The 21,495-nt window shown below is 51.3% G+C and overlaps 1 protein-coding gene across 3 annotated transcripts in view; it reads right to left on the minus strand.

The window, feature by feature from the left end:
• LOC116842816 (protein groucho) overlaps window positions 1-21,495 on the minus strand; it is a 95,328-nt gene that overhangs the window by 8,019 nt on the left and 65,814 nt on the right. For all 3 annotated transcript variants that reach the window (XM_032812534.1, XM_032812535.1, XM_032812536.1), the window contains one exon: window positions 21,029-21,388. In XM_032812534.1, coding sequence (XP_032668425.1) covers window positions 21,029-21,388 — 360 coding nt within the window. The remainder of the gene's footprint in view (window positions 1-21,028; window positions 21,389-21,495) is intronic.

Genomic DNA, 21,495 nt, shown 5'->3' on the forward strand with positions numbered 1-21,495 from the left:
GAGAGAGAGAGAGAGAGAGAGAGAGAGAGAGAGAGAGAGAGAGAGAGAGAGAGAGAACGCTTCTCGTTCTGGGAGAATCTCGCTTATACCTATCTTCCTCTCTCTCGTTCTCTTTCGCAGTCCACACGGCGGGTGAGTAATTAGCGAAGGGCAAAGAAAAAAGAGAGAGAAGGAGAAAGAGAGATAGAGAGAGAGAGAGGGAAAGATAGCTTCGTGGCGATCGTGGATAAGTTTAATCGCCGACGTAAGAATTCGCGACCGCCGCATATAAAACGTTTATCTCGCGTCTGATTAGATCTATAACAAGCTTCATTATTATTTCCGCAATTTCGCATTCACGTGATGCGAACGCCCTGGCTGGCTCGCTCGCTCAGCTTGGCGCACAGGTCGTGTGCGCGCGTGCTTATATCACATACGGCTAATTTATGTGGCATTTATCTCGTAACATTACTTATCTTTCACTTCGTACAAGCGGCGGCGGCTCGCTCCTTGCTACCGCCACCGTCCACGGGACGCGGCGCATAACGAGCTCAAAGCAGGGCATGCGATAGCAGCATTGCCCGCCTAATGACGTAATATCGCCGTACAACGCCCCATCAATGCATTACGCTTCATACGTACGAAGGTGCACGCGAGGTCATATGTTGAGCGCGCGAAAGTGTGTGTGCGTGCGCGCATGTGTATGTGTATGTGTGCGCGTCGCTTACGGACGCACGGAACCACCTGTGCGCGCCGGCGGCGTTTTAAGTAATTCAACGAGTGTTTAAAAAATTCTCGCTAAATACCGCGTGCCGTCTAACGTGATCTTTATCCGGTGTCCCAGCGCGCGCATAAATCGCGCTCGACTGGACCACCACCGGCGGAAAAACCGTCCCTCTAGTTGCGGGGCGGGGAATGAGAAATTAGAATCGTGAGGACCGAATCGTGCGATTGATCGCCAGTTGAGTGCGAGAAACGTCTTCAAGTGCAGACACTTCGCTTTGATATCTTTTCCCTCAAGTTGTCAAGTGTATAACTCTCGAATTTAAATAGACTCTCTTCGAGCACATAAACAGAAGTCTCTCTCACATTGAAAAGCTTATCGTGATATTCGAAGATTAAACCGGGCTGTCTTTTATGCGTTCGTGTTTGTGTACGTATGTGCGCGCAATGATGCTGCTTACAGTCGTGCAAGGGTTTATCTTCGACGCGATAGAAGAAAGAGCACCCCGGCGGACGAAATGCTTTCGATCCGCTTCAAGGATCGATACTTTTCAGAACGTATTAGAGACGGTGGAGCGGACAGCCGGACGAAATAATCGGGAAGCTTTTTGCCCGAAGATAGCCGGGCGGATTTCCGAAAAGAAACGATCGTCAGCGCGTTAAATGGGCCGCGCGACATTAGCCGGCAGGGGGGTTACGAAATCGCAATCTGGCCGCGCGATATATCCTTGGCGGCGGCGGTGGAGACGGCAGTGGGGGATGTTCCGAGCTGCTAGGGACACGCAATAAATTTGTGTACGGATGATGAGCCTGGGTAAATAGAAGGCAGTGTGGTAGTATTGATTTCAGTGGTATATTACTCGGGCTGGCGAGGGCGCGGACGAGGGGGAGCAGAGCAGAGAGGTGGCGTTCAGGGGTGGCGGCGGCGGCGGCGGCGGCGGTGGCGGCGGAGGAGTGCGGTTGTGAGAAACGACGAGGGGCGAAGAAGGGTGACCAAGAGGAGCGGGAGAGAAGACCGAAGGAGACGAGGAAGAAGGAGGCCGGCGGGTGGAGGCTGTCTTCCACCCCTTAACCCGCTCGTTCTAGCGTTAAATATGATACAAATGTTATCATCCCTTCTATTCCGTTCTCCTGGTTCCCACCCGACGACGGCGGCGGCGGCAGTGGCGGCGGCACACGAACCACGAGCGACCATCCTCTGACCCCCGTCGTCCCGCCACCCACCCTCTCCCTCCGCGACCCCGACGTCCTTCTCTTCCGTGCCACCATTCCCCACCTCTGACTTTCTCTCTCTCCCTCTACCTTTCTCTGTCTCTCTCGATCTCTCAGGCTGTCTCTCTCGCGGCGCTACTTCCTCCGCCGACCTCTTCCCTCGTTTAACCCGGGGATAGCGGGGATGACGGTATTAAGGGCAGCTCTATTATTCGACCACCCAACCACTCGACTCTTCGCCTCGAGAATCCTCGAATCCTTTTTTTGCCCTCCTCGCTCTTCTCTTCCTCTTCCTCCTCCTTCTCCTGCTCTTCCTCCTGCTCTCCGCGCGCGCTTCCTCCTCGGCTTGACTCGTTTCTTCTTCCGAGTTCCCTCGCCTCGCCCTTCGCGGCGCGCACCCACCCTTCGTACTTTTCTGTTACGGTCCCTCTGTCTCCCCCGGCCCCGCGTCGGAGTCTCACTCTCTCGTTCCACGCCAGCCACCTTCTATCGAGGTCCTCTGTAAACAAACGCACGAGAGCGAAAGAAGAATCGAAGGCTTTCCGTCCTCCACCCCGTCTCCTTGTCCCACGTCTACCTCTTCTTCTTCTACTTCTTCTTCTATTTCTACTTCTTCTTATTCCTCTTCCTCTTTTCCTTCCTTTTTGTAGTCTCGTCACTCGGCGCTTGCTGACTTTCGCAAAGTTAAGCGAGTAGCTACAATGGGAAAAGCAGCGTGTCCACTCTCCACGGGAATGGAATTACTCGACTATGCTCGACTCGGCTGTTGCGTCGCATGTGAGATCCGCCGCGACGAATAAGCGGATATCGTCTTTACATTGACGTTTCGATCTTCCTCTCTCTGTCTCTTTTACTTTCTTTGAGTAGTGTAAACCGTCGTAAGAAAGTCCCACGCGAATCCAATTGCTTTTTCGCGCTTCGTAAAAAATCGCCTTTACATTTAGCTGTAGCAGCATAGTCACAACACATCTTGCGCACTTGTGACACACACACACACACACATATATACAGTGTATCTCATAAGTCGGCAACGGCAAGAAAACTCGACGGGGGAGTATTTTAGAGAAAAATGTTTCGAATAAAAGTTGTAAGGCTTAAAAAGTCGCATTTAATGACAGTAGTTATTTGACCTAAGATAACGTCGCCAAGGTCAGGACAAGGTCAACTTTGCTTTTTTAGATAGAAATACATATTTTTTTATTACGGCATTTTATTCTACGTAAAAAAGCAAACAACTTTTGAAAAAATTTTTTATACGACCTCTATTTTCTAAGATATTTACGTAAATATCTTAGAAAATAGAGGTCGTATACAAAATTTTTTCCAACAAAAGTTGTTTGCTTTTTCACGTAGAATAAAATGCCGTAATAAAAAATATGTATTTCTATCTAAAAAAGCGAAGTTGACCTTGTCCTGACCTTGGCGATGTCATCTTAGGTCAAATAACTATTGTCATTAAATGCGACTTTTTAAGCCTTACAACTTTTATTCGAAACATTTTTCTCTAAAATGCTCCCCCGCCGAGTTTTCTTGCCGTTGCCGAACTTATGAGACACACTGTGTATATATATATATATATATATAGAGAGAGAGAGAGAGAGAGAGAGAGAGAGAGAAACACGAACTCGTGTTTTGGGCGACGCAACTCGAAAGCGATTTTTCCGTGATGCGTCATTCGGAGAGGAAAAATAATATTCCACATGACAGTTGTGGCGAAATGGTACTGCTGACGTTGGAGCGTATTTCGATGATACACGAAATACGAGACGGAGGCACTCTTGTGTAGGTGCGTGTGTATTCGGGCCAAGGCGACGACACGTCGGTAAGCATTGTCCCATAACTTTTACGGGAGCGACTGCTTTTATGTTTCGAAGCGAGGACACAGTGGAAATGTATTAAAGCGATTATGTCGCCTGCTCGCGCGCAGAGGAGGATACACACGGGAGGGACAGGGGGGAACGACGTGCAGAGGGTGGGCTCGGCTCGGCGACGGCAAAAATCGCTCGTCGCCGACAGCGGCGGTAGGTCAGAAGTGGCCGTTCGTGGTAGAAAAAGTAATAAAGAATCGCAATAAAACGCGTTTCTCTGTACTCCAAGAGAACACAGTCGTAAGAGGAAGAGGGAGAGGGGGATTTCAAAATATGGAGAAGGGCAGAACGAGAGAGCGAAAGAAAGGGAGACGGGGGAGAGAACATGTTGACACGCGAAACGGTAAATTGTCACGATTACGTCAGGCGTTGCGTTAGAGTCATTATCAATGATGATGATCTTATCGCCGAGTTTCTCCCTGCAAATCAACCCACTCTGGAGTCCGTTCGGAATTAGCGCCGGACTTTGGCGAGTATACCTCTTCAATGGAATAGTAATCTCGGCTTCGAACTTCAGAACTCAGAATCCGTCTCACAGAGCGTCTAGTCTTAGAATCCACGCTTTACTGAGTACGTCCCCTTAATGCGCCCTTAATGCGGGACTTATATACGCGCGACTCGGAAATTGACGCGTCTCGAGACTGCGAGACTTGGAGGTGATATTTTTCTTGTTTTCTGTCCCTCGGCCTCTCTCCGTCTCCGCGCGGCGAAAACGTATTAAAGCGTTTTTCCAGCGCGGCAGGGCGCGAAGGGAAGTGAAAGGGTCGCCGGGGGGATGCAAGGAACAGAGAGCGTGGGCGAAGAAACGGAAGAAAAGGGTAGCGGTCGTTGACGAGGAACGGGAGCAGAGAAGGAGAATGACGTGGAGCACGAGGAAGAAGAGGATGGGAAGGTTAGCTCCGGGAAAAATGGTCGTAGGGCGAAGGAGAAAATAAAGGGGAAAACGGTTCGTATGAAAATGTAATTAGGGGAAGCGTGGAAGCTCAGCTCATTGCGGCCTCCACCCTTTTATTCCGCCACCTTTTCTCGCTTTCTCCGCTCACCCCTTCCTCTTCCCGCCTTCCCTCCTCCACCCCCGCCTAGCTTTCTCTCTCTCTCTCTCTCACCCTCGCACGCTTCCGCTTTTCGTCTCCTCCGGACCCCGTTCTCTCACCTACGTATCGCGCGATTCCCCGTTGCCACCAATTATGATTCATTAATCGCGGCCCATGCGCGCCGATGGCGAAATTTATCGACTCGCGGGAATTTTACGACACAACCAGCACGCTCGGTGTTTATCTCCCGCTGATACTCGCCGAATCCCGCGTTGATTTTTGCCGCACTTTCGACGCGACGGGTGTTCGCGTCGAGCAAACACACGCACAGCCCTCAAATTTTATCACGATTTTACTGCGCCAGGGTAGCTCGACCGTCGTGCTAAGTGGTACAAGTGGATTATGATCAGACGCGCGCTCTGAGACAGAGCTGGCTTCACTTGGGCATCACGACGCCCAGTCTTGGATATTTCTCTCATTAATCCATCGGAACGTATCGTCGAATAAAATATTCCAATGGAGCGCAAATATTTTCCATGGAGTAATTCTCCGCGATAAAGTATTCAGCGCGCAAAGAAATACAATAGGACAACCACGGATACCGCGTTGCGCGCTCACGGAAACGCTTTCGCTCACCGAGGGCGAGGGGCACACCGTTGCACGGCACCGTTCCGACGGCTCGAACATCGTTAACGCAGCACGAAGCACCGTGGGTGGCGGACGTTCGATTAGAGAATTGCGAGACGTCGCGGCGCGTTCCGACGTCTCGCCGCCGGCGTTCGCCCGGTGTCTGTCGTCGCGTCGCGACGTTTTACGTACCTCGACCGATCGTTGGGCGATATCGCCCGCCGTCTTTAGCTCGTCGATGTCACGGCCGGATCGTGTAAGTTTTCTCCTTGCCTTTCCCAATCAGCTTTCTTGAATCGTGGTTTACGACTTCCATTAGCGATCCTTGATAGTACGTAAGTGTTTTCTCGCGTTGTCGTTGTGTGCGAAAATTAAATTCGAAAGTGGCCAACAGTCGCGCGGAAGCAAAGGATGACGGCAAGGAGAGAAATAAAAGGAGGAGGGAACGAGGAGAAAAAAAGAGGGAGAGGAAGAGAGAGAAACGGAGTTCAAAAAAGGGTAGCCAGGCAAAGAGAGATAGAGAGAGAAAGGGCGGGTGGGAGGTTGGAAGGACCTTCTGCTCGGCGAGAGGATTTCAACGGGCTCGTGCATGTCGTTTTTCCGCGGCGTGGAAATTTACGGGCTCCTTAAGCTCCTTCCGCGCCGAAAGCACATTTGCTTCTGACATCCACAACAGACCCCACCCCCAAACTCTTCTAGCCCCGCTCTGTTCCCTACCCTTCCTGCTACCCCTTTACCTACCTACCTACCTACCTACCTACCTACCTACCTACCTACCTACCTAGCTACCTACCTACCTACCTACCTACCTACCTACCTACCTACCTACCTAGCTACCTACCTACCTAGCTACCTACCTACCCACGTAGTTTCGCGCGCATGTATGGGGCGTTGGCGTTTTACTAAAAGCGCCGTGTCTTGCGACAAAAGTCGTTTCTCGGCACGACGCGCAGTGGGCGACAGATATCACGCGCGCGCTCTCTGTTATCTCGCTATTACCGCGCGCTTTTATCACTCGAATTATCATACTCGGCGCGTTTTTGCACACTTTGTCCCGATGACTCAATTCTGTTACGCTTCTCCCGTTCTTTATGTCCAAAGGTGAAGAAAAAGGTAGGAGAAACGCGATTGTCCACACGTGACATTCCTCAAAACGTAATAATCCCAAAAGTTACACGCAACGTATACAAAACATAACGTTGTAGTCGTAGTCGAGCCGCCGTCTAGTGTGGTGGCGGACTATTTTGGAGAAGAAACGAGGTACAAAGAGAATAATAAATGCCGTTTTATAAAAGAGTAACTTAGGAGCCTTAATTCTTCTGCGTATTTCTTTTTCCTTCTGTCGACTGATTGTTCGCGACTAGTGCATAGTAAGATTCGATTCAACTTGATGCGTGGCTCTGTTCGGCTTTGTCGCTGGCAAACTAATATTTATGTGTTAGGTTTTTTGCTCCGTCATGAGCAATTCGAAAGGTCTTTCGGGTTTAATAGCCCTGCAATTCGGCGTGTCGAAATTGCAGAACCGACATTCTATTAGTGGCCCGTTTTCTCAGCATTCCGAAGAAATGCCGATGATGTATTTTCGCTACTTCGGGAAGTCTCCACGAAGTTGTGTTGATTATTGTTTTTCGCAACCACGACAACGTTATCGCCTCAAGAATAGCACTGCGCTCGTCCGGTGGTTAATTCGCGCGTGACGCTCGAAAGCCGCCCTCGTGATCCGATAAAAGGCGAATTACAATCGACTCGTACAAAGCACGAACGTTCGTTGGAGAGCGCGCTCGCGGCCGCGACCGACAACGAATATTCGCGCCTCTGCTGTGCGCGGCGAGCCGAGTAGTCGCGTCGTAAATCCACTTGTTGTTATGCCAAGCAGCGCGAGCGGCACCGAGCGCACGATATTAAACCTCCTATTAAACGTTCAATCAGCGCGTCCTTATTGCCCGCTTCGCTTTGAACAGTATTCATAATTACCTCCGGCGAGCGCGAGACACGGCAGGAGGAAGAGGCAGTGGAGGAAAAGGAAGAGGAGGCAAGTGGAGCAGGAGGAAGAGCGGAAGAAGAAGAAGAAGAAGGATAAGAAGGAGGAGCTAGTGGTACAGAAGAGTGCCAATGATAACTCGATTCACGTCGTCAAACGATTGTACTACAAAGAGTCACGACGATGACGTCGGCAACGAGGACGACGACGATGTTCCTTTAGTGAGCGAACCTAGGCAAAGGGCTCGGGCGGTCCGAGTGCAACGTGCGATATAAAGAGAACGAAAGAAGCATTCTCGAAAGGTGCGAAACGCGCGCATACATATACACATACATACACACTGGGAGCATCGCGAGGGTGGAGGCGCAGCGACGCGAGAGAGCAAGTCGGAAGAAGGAAGGGACGCGCTCTCTCGATGGGCTGGGAGGAGGTGGGCTGACAGGAGGCGTTAGCTCGGGATACGCGGACCCGTCATACAATAAATACGATATTTGCACCCCCGTCTCACCCCAACTCACCCCCACAGCCCAACCCCATCCATCCATCCGGCGACGCGGGGGTGACGGAGCGGAGCGAGAGACGAACTCGCTCTCTATCTTTCTCTCTCTCTCTCTCTCTCTCTCTGTCTCTCGTTCTCTTGCTCGCTCTTTCACTCGGTGCACAACCAGGCTTCGGCTCTCTGACGTAGGGCGCGAGCGATGGAACGGGGGTGGAACACCAGGGGGGTAGGTCGCGAGAGAGAGGAGCGGGAGAGAAGGTGCCCGGATGGGTGGTGAAAGCGTTGGTCGGTCGGCGAAGGGACGCGAAGCTCTGGCGCGAAGCGAAACGGCGCGGTGTGGCGTGGTGTGGTGTGGTGTGGTGTGGTGCGGTGTGCTGGTGGGCGGACGGGGTGGCGATGGTATAGATTTTTATGTCTGTGAGAAATACAAAATGATGGATATAAACCTCCTCGCCTCGTCGCCGTGTTCTCTTGCTCTCTCTCTCTCTCTCTCTCTCTCTCTCTCTCTCTCCCCCTCTACTCTCTTTCTCCCTTTCTCACTCGATCTATCTGTCTCCTGTCTTTCTCTTTCTCTCTTGTCCTACCTACCGCTCCCGTTCTCTTTCTCTCGCTCTCTTGCTCTCTCACCCTTCACCCGTTCTCCACACACTCGCCGAAGGTAGTACACGAAGTAGTAACACTCGTGTACACAACCGCGCGACCATACGCGTCCGTGCGCGAGATACACACGTACACGCGCGTTTCACACGAACGACGCGAGCCGACCGTACAACCTCACCTCGCTTACAGAGGAACAGGAGGAGGAGGTGGAGGAGGAGGAGGTGGAGGAGGAGGACGAGGAGGAGGAGGAGGACGAGGAGGAGGTGGTGGAATAGGGTGAGGGTGAGGCTGGTGGATGGGGGTCTCTTTCCGCCCGACGCTCACGTTTCCCCACAGCCCCGCGCGACCACCCAGCCCCCGAGAGCAGCCGCGAACCTAACCTAGGCACCTCTCCCGCCCCGCCATCCTCACCACCGCCAAGCCCCTTCGGCTGTACATCGAGCCACCTCCGCGCCCCGAACCCCTGCGGAAGCTCAGAGCGAATGTTTTGTCATCATACCACCCTGCATGCCGCCCTCCAACCCCCCCGAGAGAGCGAGAAAGAGAGAGAGAAAGCAAGAGAGAGAGAGAGAGAGAGAGAGCAGCCGCCCCGGCCTCCTAGCACCCTCTGCCTGCATTCGCTCCCTCCCCCTCCTTCATCCCCCTCTGCCCAAGGCGCCGCGGCAGATACACTTGCAACCACGTACACACCTCGAATTTCCGCTTTAGGTATCCCAAGTGCTCCTCGTGCACGTGTACGAACGCGTCGATGTTAAGAGAGCCTCGTTGTGACGCTCGCGCGAACGTACACACGAAGCAAACGCCAGCTCGTGTGCACGGGTGCGTTTACGCGTGACGGCGACAGAAGAAAGTCGGCGAGAAACGCGCGTGCGAACGTAAGTGCGCGCTCGTAATGCTTTCGCGACATGATGCTTTGAGTCGCGAATTGCACCCCTTTCATTCTTTCTCTCTCTCTCTCTATCGCTCTGCCTTCTATCTCTTTCGTTGATCACCGCTCACTTTTCCGCGGTTGCGCCCGGCTCCCGTCGCTATTACGAATCGAACGCATACAAATACGCATTAGAGATTTTCGAACGGGGTCGCGTCGCGATTATAACATTGCCGCGGTGGCGTCACACATGCAATACACATTCGACTACGTCGTTCGACCACGCGTTCGCAAATCACACGGTGCGAATTGTTGTTCATGACGTGGCGCGACGGACGCGCTTGTTAAAATTAAAATCTGTGTCACGCTACTTTAGAGACGCACGACACGAGTGCAGGGAGGAGAGGAGAGGAGAGGAGAGAATGGCGTAACTTCTCTTATCGATCGTAGTGAACAGGTCGTCGCGCAAAAAGGAGAGACAATTTTGCAACGACGTGGTCGTTTTTCTTCCTACTTGCGGACGTACAAACGTGCGATTGCGAGCTTGGTGTGTCGAAGGCTCCAGAGAGCGAAGAGTTAGTCGCTCTCCGTTTCATTCGTGCGATTTCGACGAGAGTTGAATTTTCCGTGTCGCGCTCAAACATACGGGGATCGTTGTCGTTAATTTTACTTGATTTACTCCGCTGCACGCGCCCCGTCGACCGCCTCATCCTCCCTCCCGTCTTCCCCCAACCCTCTCTCTGTCTCCGTTGCATAACGCACCGATGGGTTTACATACAAAAGCGCCGCGGGAGCACATTCGCTTCGCGCTCTCACCTTTTCTCTTTTCTCTTTTCGTCCGGGAGAAAAGGCGAAAAAGGCGACGGGTGGATGAACGGGCGGACGGACGGACGGACGGACGGACGTGCGCCTTTTTTCCTCGATGCGTCTCCACTCACCCTCGCCGGCACGAAGAGGGTGAGAGAAGCGCGCGTGTCGCACAAGCGAGCGTCGCGGCGGCGAGAGCCCGCGGTTGACGACTTTTGACGCGCCGCGACTGATTGATTGATTGATTGACCACTTAATTAATTTATTATCTCGGCTCGACGCGCTCGAGTTGGCCTCGCGTCGCCGCGGCTTCGATTGATTTTTGCTCTTTTTTATTTTATTTTATTTTTTTCTTTAATCACATCGGCCCCGAAACCGAGCGCCGAATATTCGCGAAACTTTATTATACCGTTAATATCAAGTGAACTCGATTTCAATGGAAATTTCGTTCGACACGTAAGCGGCGGATTGCGATATCTGCGCTTGCGATAGCCAAAAAGTAAATCAATTGTTTGTTACGCGATCCCGCGCCGTGTTTCGGCGATCGCGCGGGAGAGATCGACAGTGTGTGTTGTGAACCCTCTCGACGAGACTGTTATTGAAATCTCGTCCGTACAGTCTCCTCCTCCTCCTCCTCCTCCTCTACGCACAAAAAGCCCCTTCGACGAGCCACCGCATTATCGTCTATCAGTATGCCTGCCGGAGTGCTGCGGGGGTGGTTGGATGGATGTCGCGCGACGGGGTTTTACCGAAGTGGCGAGACATCGTCGTAAAACAAGAGACCGTCCTCGGGAGCTTTCGGAATTCGTAGTTACGCCACTGCACTGCCCGGCTGCTACAACCCGGGATCGTCGAGATCTTTATATTCCTGGCGAAGAGAGCTAGTGGAAGCGGCACCGGGGGATGCAGTGAGAAGAGGCGGCGGCAGCAGGCTTGAGGAGCAGGCACGCGGGCGGGGGAGACGGACGGGAGAGCGAGTGGGGGTTCGCGGGATGAGACGAAGCGGAGAATAAGGAAGAGACAGACGTCGAGGGGATACGCGGGGTGGAGAGCGAGACCGAGAAAGACGCTCGGCATCGCCTCGGAAGCGAGAGAAAGACGGGTCCACCGACGTCTCTCCGAGCGATTGTGAGAGGTCGACGGAGCGTTTTGTAACAAGAACCCTCCCCCCTCCTCTGGAGATATCGACTGTTCCGTGCGCTCGCACTTGAAAAAGTAATAAGGCGCAAAGACGGATATAAAATTTGTTACGCCGACCCGAATTGATGGACTTGGCTCTTCGGCTGGCTAGCTGGTTGGCAGGTAGGAGTAAGGGTGGACGAGAAAGAGAGAAAAAAGAGAGGGAGAGAGAAAGGGAGCGGCAGGGGGAGGCGAGAGCACCTTTTTGTCCGATAACCGAGTTATTTACCACTTAGTGCACGGTGGACGGTGACCAGCAGATTGACGCAAGAACCGGACGCGAGGGCCGCCACACAGATGGACCCGGTCCGTCCGATCGAGCCGGACACTCGAGCCCCGACAAAACGGCAAAATTTGCCCGTCTGGTATTCTGGTGGCGCGTAATCATCGATAATCGGACAGGTATCGACACCGGAGTCAATCGTCAACGCTCCGAGTAGCATCGACATCATCTGCGGCGTGTTTTGCTCGGACACTCCGGAACGGTAACGGACGTTGTAAATTCGCGACGGGGACACACACGGGAGAAGGAGGGACACAGCCGTAGCACGTTTGGTAACCGACGATTAATCTCGTAAAATGGGAAATAACGTAGCGACATCCCGCCGAATAATTAATCTTCCGGGCGCGAATAATTGGCGTGAAAATCTCGCGTGGATCTAAGAACCGTGGAATCTCGAGCAGCCGACCAAGTGACGCCTCCCTGTGACAGCGGTATGATGGTGCGGATGGTGGCTCGCGGTGCCCCGCACAAATTATCGAGTGCCTAGGAATGGATATTTTACGAGAAAACGAGAGCGAGAAAGAGAGAGAGCTAGAGAGAGAGGGAGAAAGAGAGAAAGAGAAAGAGCGAGAGAGAACAACGGAATAAGAGCAAGAGAGAGAAAGCGCGAAAGAGGGATAGAGGAAGAGCGTGTACGCGAGAGAGAAAGCAAGAGAGAGGAAGAGAGAGCGAGAGAGTAAGCGTGCACCGCGTCGCGAATCGGAAATAGCGCGGAAGGATGATGGATGAGGGATTCCCGTGGACGCGGTGTTCTCATTAGTAGCGCGACGTGCAGCAACTAGTTAGAAGTCCGGCGGCGTGGCCGAGCGCGAACGATAATCGACCGAGAAGCGCGCAGCTGGCATCACGCGCGCTCGTAATGCTCGCCTCGCTCGCGCTCGCAACGAGCGAATTATTGTTATCTAATCGACGCCGTTAATACACGGACGCGGATCGATAACCGCGGTTTAGTAACGACCCCCGCGCGGCCGGCGGAGAGCTACGATTCCATGTCCGCCAGCTGTACATGTTGATCGATTCGATCGTTCCAAGCGAGAGTAACGATCCTCCTCGCCCGTCGTCGACGGTAATAACATTAGTATTCTTATTATCCGTTCGGTGCCTCGTATCCCTCAATCATGCAAAAACATCGTCAATCGATCAATGAGTGTTGATGGTTTTTGTCGTGTGTTACGTATGACACGTGTGTATGATTTTCTTAAAAAAACATGATACACATTCGTGCAAAATTTTACAGAGAAGATTCAAAGAATTCTCAAGTTTTTACAAGGAACACGTGAAAGTGCCCTTCACCGACTTTGATGAACTTTAGATATGTTGCGAGCAACTGAAAATAAGACACGCACTGTTTTATATGTTTTCTTGCACATGTTTAGAGATTGACAATCTCTCAAGAGTAATCCACTAAAATTGTTTCAGACACACAAGTTTTATGGCACACATTTCATACATTTTATAGTAAAACATTTAAATTTTCGAAGAGATCAGCCCCTAAACGTGCGAAAAAGTGCACGTATAAAAAATATACACGTTTTATGTTTTCACTTGTTCAACAACACATCCAAAGTCCATTAGTATCGACGGAGGATACTTCCTATGTTTCTTTAATATCGAATCGATGCGACTAAAACAACTATTGAAATACTGAACGCACAATGGAGAGTAAGAGATATTTTTCCCGCGTTCACCCCGCGGCGCCCCGAGAGATAACGAATTACAATTACTTGACTATAGATGTGCGGTCTATTCATTTCAGCGGGGATTTGCATCGCGCAAAGTATCGCGGGGCACGAGTAGTTTCGTCGCGCGTACGACAAAGGACAATCGTAGGCGCGCAGGACGACGACAAATCACAGCGACGATCTTTTCAATTTCCAGCAGAAGGCGCAGCCCTCTCGGCGAGTTGACAGGTGGAACAGGTGAAGGGCGGAGCGTCGGCGCGCGGGGGTTGGATTGCACCGGGAAAAAACCGTGCTCGCGAAGTAATCGAAAAATACAGGAGCGGATCCATCAGGAAGTCCCGAGTTTTTTTTAATATTATATCGGCGTTGCTGCTCGTGGAGTGAGCGAGTGGGTTATATTATATACATATACGTCGCGATAGACGGAGACAGGCAGAGGGAGTAAAAAAAAAGAGGAAAAAGAGAGAACGAGAGAGGATGGAGAGACAGAGAGAAAGTGAGAGAGGAAGAGAGAGAGAGAGAGAGAGAGAGAGAGAGAGGGGGTGGGTGATACGTATAAGAGTGGGACGAGTGCGGGGATGGCGAAGGGGTGCGAATACAAAAACGAAAGAGGGAACGAAGCGGTTGCTAGAGAAGAAAAAGAGAGAGACAGAGAGAAAGAGAGAACACAACATACCGACTGACCAACGGGGTTGGACAGTGACGAGCGGGTAGGTAGGACCCACAAAATAAACTGAAACCATCCCCTTGCCACCCCCGCTGGCCCCCTGGCTCTATCCCTCGTGCTCTCATTCTAGCCGCGTCACCTCCGCCTCTGTGCCGCCTCACCTCTGCCGCGCTTCCACCTATTCTCCCGCGGCCGCCCTCGCATCCCCTCGCCTCGGCAACCCAACCCCCTAGCTCGCTTCGTCGACCACCTCCGCGGGTGCCTCTCTACCTCGGCCAAATAAATTACACCGCCTCGTGACGCGAAAAAATCCAACGAGTTGCCAGAGTGAGTGAGTGGACGAGGCAAGAGGAGGAAGACGAGGTGGAAGGAGGACGCGCGCGAAGGGTCGGGACGAGAAGGGGTGGATAGCGACTAGGCGCGCGAGCGAGACGGAAAAGGCATCCGAGAAAGAGAATGTTCTCTCTCACTCTTTCTCTCTCTTTTTATCTCTATCTCTTTCTCTCTCTCTCTCTCTCTCTCTCTCTCTCTCTCAGCGCGTGGGGGAGGGTGGATAAAGGCCAGCACGCGGGGCAGAAATAAAGAGAGAACGAAAAAAGTGGAAGAGGTTGGAGGTGGAGGTTGGGTACCGTGGTCCGCTTTAATTGGTTCGACGTGGTCAGATGAAAAATTCAACCACCCACCCATCCCAACCCGCCCCAACTCCTCCTCCTCCTCATCCTCCTGCATCGTCTCTCTCCCCCTTCTCTCTCTCTCTTTCACTCCCTCACTCTCGCTCTGTCCTATCTTTCTCTCCTCTTCTCTATCCGCATCGTCCACCCTCGCTTCGCCGCCTGGATTCCCACCAGATGAATCTACCGCGCGTCTACGCGCCGGTGTCTGCACGTTTCTACGGACCGTAGCGAGGAGACAAAGTTAAACCGGCCGGCCTCGACCGCCGTCTTCGTAAACACCCCGGCATCGATTCCGCCTCGAATCTAGCGACTCCCATTCATTAACGCGCGGATTTCGACTGATTTTCCGTGAGAGCACAAAGACCGCGAACTCAATAAGAGTGAATGCGACTTTTCCCAGATATATAAGCGAGAATATCGATGCTTCCGTGTGAAGTCTATTTGCGCGATGTTGCAGTGATCGGCTGACGGGAAAGCTGATCTCGAAAAGACGAAAGATTTGTAAACAAACAACCAATGCATAACGTTTCAATTCTCTCAGAAAACCTTTATAAGTGATTCCTTTATTTAATTATCGTAGACTGCAGATGAATTAATTTTCTCTTATAACTCCAGGACAACATTAATAAAAAGAAAATATTTGGTACTAGTATCATTTTCCCGTCGCGATGAAGTCGATAAAACTGGCGGTAATTCCAGAGAAATCTCAAGTTATCTAATCGCTTGTCCGAGCACCTCGATTAAACGATTAATTAAGTTGTATCAACACCTCGTCTACTCGATAGGTTTTTTCCCCCCTTTTTCATCGTGCAGCTCTCCGTCGTTCTTTCTGCGATGTCGCAAGTGAAAATTTTGTAATTCCGTCATTTAACACGTTTGAGATTTTCCGTCTTCAATTTCATTCCGGCCGGATAAAAAATGCACTTTGCCATCCGACACGCTTTTGAAACGTTATTTCACAACGAGCACTATGCTCCGTCGCGTTACCGAGACCGCCGCGGGCGCGCGGAGGTAGATCCCAGGATTTTATCGGGAATCTTTTCGCCTCTCTTTCTCTTTCGCACTCTCTCCCTCTCTCTCTCTCTCTCTTTCCCCCGTTATAGCGACAACGCAACGCCGTTGACAATGCCGGGATGACGATTAGGTGGAAATGGGGCACAATCAGACACCCAGACACAATCAGACATCTCTCCGTTTACACGCCGAGAGTAGTTACAGTTACGCAACGAGCGAAAATTGGATCGTCACGCTCCAGTCGAGTCCTCTCTCGTCGAAGTATCGAAAGTATCGACTCGATACTTCTTCTAAGACCATGGTTACGTATTTCTCGATCGCGTGAACGCGCGATTACGCGACAAAAAAAAAACATCCATCGTCCTCAAAGTGAACGAGTTAAAATAGAATTAATCTACGTTGCGGATCTCGATGTAGATCTTCGTTTGACGATTCGATTCAAGCCAAGGCGTGCGTGCGTGCGTGCGTGCGTGCGTGCGTGCGTGCGTGCGTGCGTGCGCGCGCGCGCGGATACTCTTGCAGCATCCGGGACGATCGCGAAAGTTACGTGTCTTCGGGTTTACGAGTGCTCGCTTCGCCTCAAGGCGACGGTTCGGCTACGGCGTGAGACGAAATAAACTCCTCTGCCACGATACAGCGATCTCTCGCGTGGGGAACCGGCAGCTTTCGTCGCGACGGTAACAGGGAGCACGGTTGCTCCTTTGATTAATGCTTTCTCGGGGATGAAGCGAGGGTGTCGAGGAGATGGCGGTGATAGTGACGGTGCCGCGCTAATGGTGGTGGTAGTAGTGGTGATGCGGAGCTACGACTAATCCTCTCACGACGTGCACGTGTAAGTACGAGGCTCTGACGGCAGAAACCTAAGAACCCGAGGAACGTGGACACGAACGAGAACTCATTTCCGGATATGCACCGGTTTCTCTCTTTCTCTCCTCGCCCGCGCCCTCGTCGTTGTCGTCGCGTGCAGTTGCTCTCGTGAATTACGTACGACCGGACGCCCGCGTTCTCGGCCACTCGGCATCCTGGACACGCGTCGGCGACAGTGGCGGGTTCCCCAATAAGCACACGAGTACGCGAGGTTTTCAAAGATGAGTCGTTCCGCAGCACCATCGCGATTGATACGAGAGACAGAAAGAGGTGAGAAAAGAAAACAAAAATAAAGAATCAATTAGCGAAAGAGACAAATGGGGAAATTATGAGAGGGAAATCAGCTTGTGCTGTCTTGGAAAATTATATTTTCGCGGAACTCGCGAATGTTTATTGTGTGGACAAGTGTAGCAACAATCGCGAATACCTTCCGTTTCCGGGGAGCATCGCTATTGATACGAAAGAGAGATGGAAGTTCCACTCCCAAAGAAGCGGAAAGAGGAAACAGAAATGGAGAATCAATTAGCGAGGGAGACGAGTGGGGAAATTATGGGAGAGAAACCAGCTTGTGGCCTCTTGGAAAGTTGTATAGTTATATTCGCGGGACTGGCGATATTTGTTGGGTGGACAAGTGTATTTTGCGTTTTATGACTACGATAATCGCACGGGAGACGCAATTGCAACGAGAGAGAATCCTGCGTACTCGTTCTAATAGTTACAAACGAAACTGCTAACGACACTAGGCGAGATCGCCTTTCACTCGCCATAACTTGAGCGCGGCTGCGGCGAAATGGAGTTGATGACGGGGTTTGGCCGGAGCTTCAACTTCAAACAAACTTCCCCGGACTCTTGGGGCCGAAGGGATTGCCCGTGTAAACGACGTGTCGTTAGTGCGCGGAGAAAGAAGGAAGGATAATGCCAGAGGTCGGCGAGGGTGACGCGGGGGGCGTAGGTGGAAGGAAGATCCTACGCCTCCGTCGTGATTCCTCGCTACCTCGGCTCTGTAGCGACAATTGGCCGCGACAACTACACGCTCGCCCAAGTCAGAAGCAATTTTAACACAGCCGTCCGTCTCCCCCGAAGTCATCGGACGACGTGGCCGTATAACAGGCCGTTGGGATATAACTGCGTTTCACGATTGCCGAAAGAGAGCGCTCGAGAAGAAAGCACGTCGCGTATTTATCTTCTCGCGGAAATCGAGATTGATGGCGACGCGAGTGATCGTTCGTCGCTTCGATATTTCCCGCCGACATTGCTCGATAAAGCGTTTCATTATTTCGCACATTTCGCCAGCGACTTTCCAGCCACATACATGGAACGAACAGTCATCGTTACTTAACCGTTTTATAATACCCGTTAGATAAGTAATTAATGCAGATCCGCGAGTACAACGGCGCGCGAAAAAGAGGAAGAGAGAGCAAGAGAGAAAATAAAAAGAGTGGTAGGTATCAAAAATGCATAAGCGACCGATGGATTCGCTCGAGGCTGAACGTTTCACTAGTCCGTACGAAGAGGAGAGGAGAGGAGAGGAGAGAAAAGAAAGGAAAAAAAACCAACAAAACAACGAGCAGTAGGCGGACGGAAGGAGGCAGGATAAGACGAAGAGAGAAAGGGAAAGAGATGGAGGGAGAGAGAGGAAGAGACAAAGAGAAGTTAAGCGAGACGCTCAAAGGAGGCAAGGGAGCAGCTGAGAAAAATAATCCAATTTAGTCGTTGCGCGCACGGCGACCCGGCTAACTGTTCGCCTGTTTTCACGGTTTTTAATTACACGCCCACCTCTTCATCCTCTTCTGCCCACCTCTTGCCACCCCTGGAACGGCCGTCCTCCTGTCCGCGCATCCTCTTCACGTCCCTCTTCGTAAGGAGGTTATTGCGTGCCCCGACGTCGCGATTCCGGACGAAGATGTGCGCTTTCGCGGACGCCGTTCGTTGCGAAAACACTCGGGCGTCGAGAGTGAGAAAAATAGATGAATAGAAGGACAACGACGACCGTTTGATCCCGCGAGAACTTTCGCGCGGATTTCAACTCCTGACTGACGGAACGGCATCAACGGGATCTTCTGTATTTTTCCCCCTTCCTCGTTTCTCATTTTGCCCCTTTCTCTCTCGGCCTTCCCTTTTTTGTCTCACGGCGGACGAGGGTAATCCAATTTCGGGGAAACTTCCGCGACGCATGATTGCATTTGGTTCGCGCGTCGAGAGAGGCTCGCTCACTCGCTCGAGGAGTAGCCGAGATAGACGGCACGCGAGACTCCTCCGTCCAGGGGATATCCTCCACCACCGCCTTCCGTCTTTCCTCCTTTCTGTTTTCTCTTTTTCTCCTCATTTTATAGCGGATTCGACGATTAAGCGGAAGTTAGCGTCGCCCCCTCCCTTCTTCTCTCTCTCTCTCTCTCTTTTCATCGGCAAACTCGATTCTAACTCGGCCCTTTTATATTACTCTTGCGTTTACTTTCCGGCGATATAACGCGCGCGCGAGCGAGTGAGCGCCTCTTTATTCTTCTCCTCTTCCTCTTCCTCCTCCTCCTCCTCCTCCCACCGCCGTCGCCCCCACTGGCGGCCGAGAGTGTCGGCCGTTTTATCGGCTTTCGACGTCGCTGCAATTAGCATTTTAATTCTCGGCTAACGCGCCGTCGTGACGCGTTACTCTTCCACCGAGTCCCGGAGTTAAGTGTGCACTGGCCAACGAGCAATATTCAATGCAACAGCACGCACCTGCTCTATCGACGAGCGTCCCTTTTGATATCTCATTCGAGGGGAAAGTCGCCTGGACTTTCTCTCACCCTCGGTGGTGCGAGCGGTGTCCGTTCGTTCGTCCGTCGCCCTATCCGCTCCTCGACTTCGCGTCGTCGTAACTTCATATTGCTCTCCTCCGCGTATATAAAAACTCAATTTCGAATCTATGCGAACAGACGAGAGAATCGAACAAACACACGCTGGACGGATTAGATCTCAAAGTTATAATGTAAAGTCAGCGGACATCCCATTTTAATCGACGCAGCTCCGCTGGCGACGGAGGTGCAATCGATATCGCGGACTTCGACTGCACAGAGGGAGAGAGAGAGAGAGAGAGAGAGAGAGAGAGAGAGAGAGAGAGAGAGAGAAATGGAAATCTCGTCGAAGGCGAGTCGACAGTCTATCGAATCTGACGATTTTTTAATCAGTCGCTTCCGAGAGTTCGTCGGATCGTCATTTCACAAACGCGAGATCAGATAATTATTCAAGAAGGTGACAATCGAAAAGGAACATTGGGGAACCACGAAGACGAATGCTTTGGTAGCATATCGTATGTATCGCGTTTGATAATACGCCAAGAACTGTTGATATATTAAGAAGTCGATTCCCGTTGAATGTACAAAAACTCAATTCATGATCCAATTACCAAAGATGCGGTAATTAAATGCAACTCGAAACGCATATATTTTTCTCATTTTGACTCACTGGCTCTTGTTTGGCTATGCAACCGACTTCTCAGATACAATCCATTATACGTAACTTTATAAGACGTGGTATATAATCTGTGTCATAGTGTTCAATGTGTTAAACGAAAGAAATATGGCTAAAAGTCCGATGAACTTTCGCGGATCGCTTATACAAGTCGAAATGACCCTACTTTCGACCTCCATGTTCCATTTAACGTCTACTTTGATACTTCAAAGCCTACATCATCCTTTTTTTATTCTATTTTGCCAGAAGGTCTTCTTTAGAACCTGCAAGTGGCATTTTGTGCATTTTTTGTCATTTAGAGGCGCTAAGCAGAACTACGCTATTCTCACAATGTGTATCAAACACACGCTGAAAACAAAATACTTGAAAATTTACTTGCGGAATATAAAATCTACTCTTCGAAATAAAGATTATTTCTGTAGAATAGTTTATTTCTGCGATTATATATGTATAAATCTTATATTCCAGTCTGAAATCTAAAGTCTCAAGAATTTTTCTCTCAGTTTGGACTGAGAAAAAACTGATTGAAAATTTATTTGCGGGATCTACGATTTATTTCACAAAAAACAAATTTATACTCCACAAATAATAGAAAACAATTGAATAGAGAAATAAGTTTTCAAGTATTTTCTTCTCAGTGCCCTGAGCAAAAATATTTGAGGATTTATTTACAGGATATAAAATTAATTTCTGTCAGATAAATTTCTTTATGTAATCAAGTCTTATTTTCGTGAAAAAAGCTTTATATATCTCACAAATAAATTTTCAAATATTTTTTCTCAGTGTGTACACATTGATGTCTCAAAGCATACAAGTGTCAGAAAGTTCAGGTCGAAAGCAGGGCTAAAGTTTCGACCCGGGATCTCGCAACGCGAGGCCAATCTCGCGCCGCGAAGGATTCGATTAGGCATCGAATTCCGATCGATTCGTTCGTTGGTCGTCGGCGAACGTCTCGGCGGACGATCGTGCGCTCACATCACTCGCACACACAGAGCAGATTATACAATAGGTACTCACGTGTCCTAGCTTCTCCTCCTTCCGCCTCTTGGGGTCGCTCTCGAGGTCGGGCGTGCGGCTGCGAAATTTCTCAGGCGGCGAGACCGAGCGGCCGAGCCTCTCGTCCGGCAGGGCGATCGGCTTACGGTCCTCGGGTGTCTCCGCGGCCGCGCGGTGCTGCTGCAGGTCCGCCGGTTTCAGCAGCGCCTGCGCCTGTGCCTGAACCGCAGCCGCGGCTGCGGGATGCGGCGGCGGCGCCAAGTGCGGCGGTACACCCGCGGCTGCGGCCGCCGCGGCCGCACCTGCGAAGCCCAGCAGGCCGCCCGGCGGAAGACCGCCGACCACCGCGCCGTGGGGCAGCTGCTGCGCATGGATCTGTTGCTGTGTCGAGGAGGAACACGGTGGAGAATTAAAACCCCTCCGAGTGGACTTGGCGACCGCAACGGAGCGCGCGTGGTTCGAACAAAAAAAAAAAAAAAAAAAAAAAA

This window comes from Odontomachus brunneus, unplaced genomic scaffold (assembly GCF_010583005.1).
Source record: "Odontomachus brunneus isolate Ranch 3 - 2012 unplaced genomic scaffold, Obru_v1 Obru_scaffold_027, whole genome shotgun sequence".
In the NCBI taxonomy this organism is placed as follows: domain Eukaryota; kingdom Metazoa; phylum Arthropoda; class Insecta; order Hymenoptera; family Formicidae; genus Odontomachus; species Odontomachus brunneus.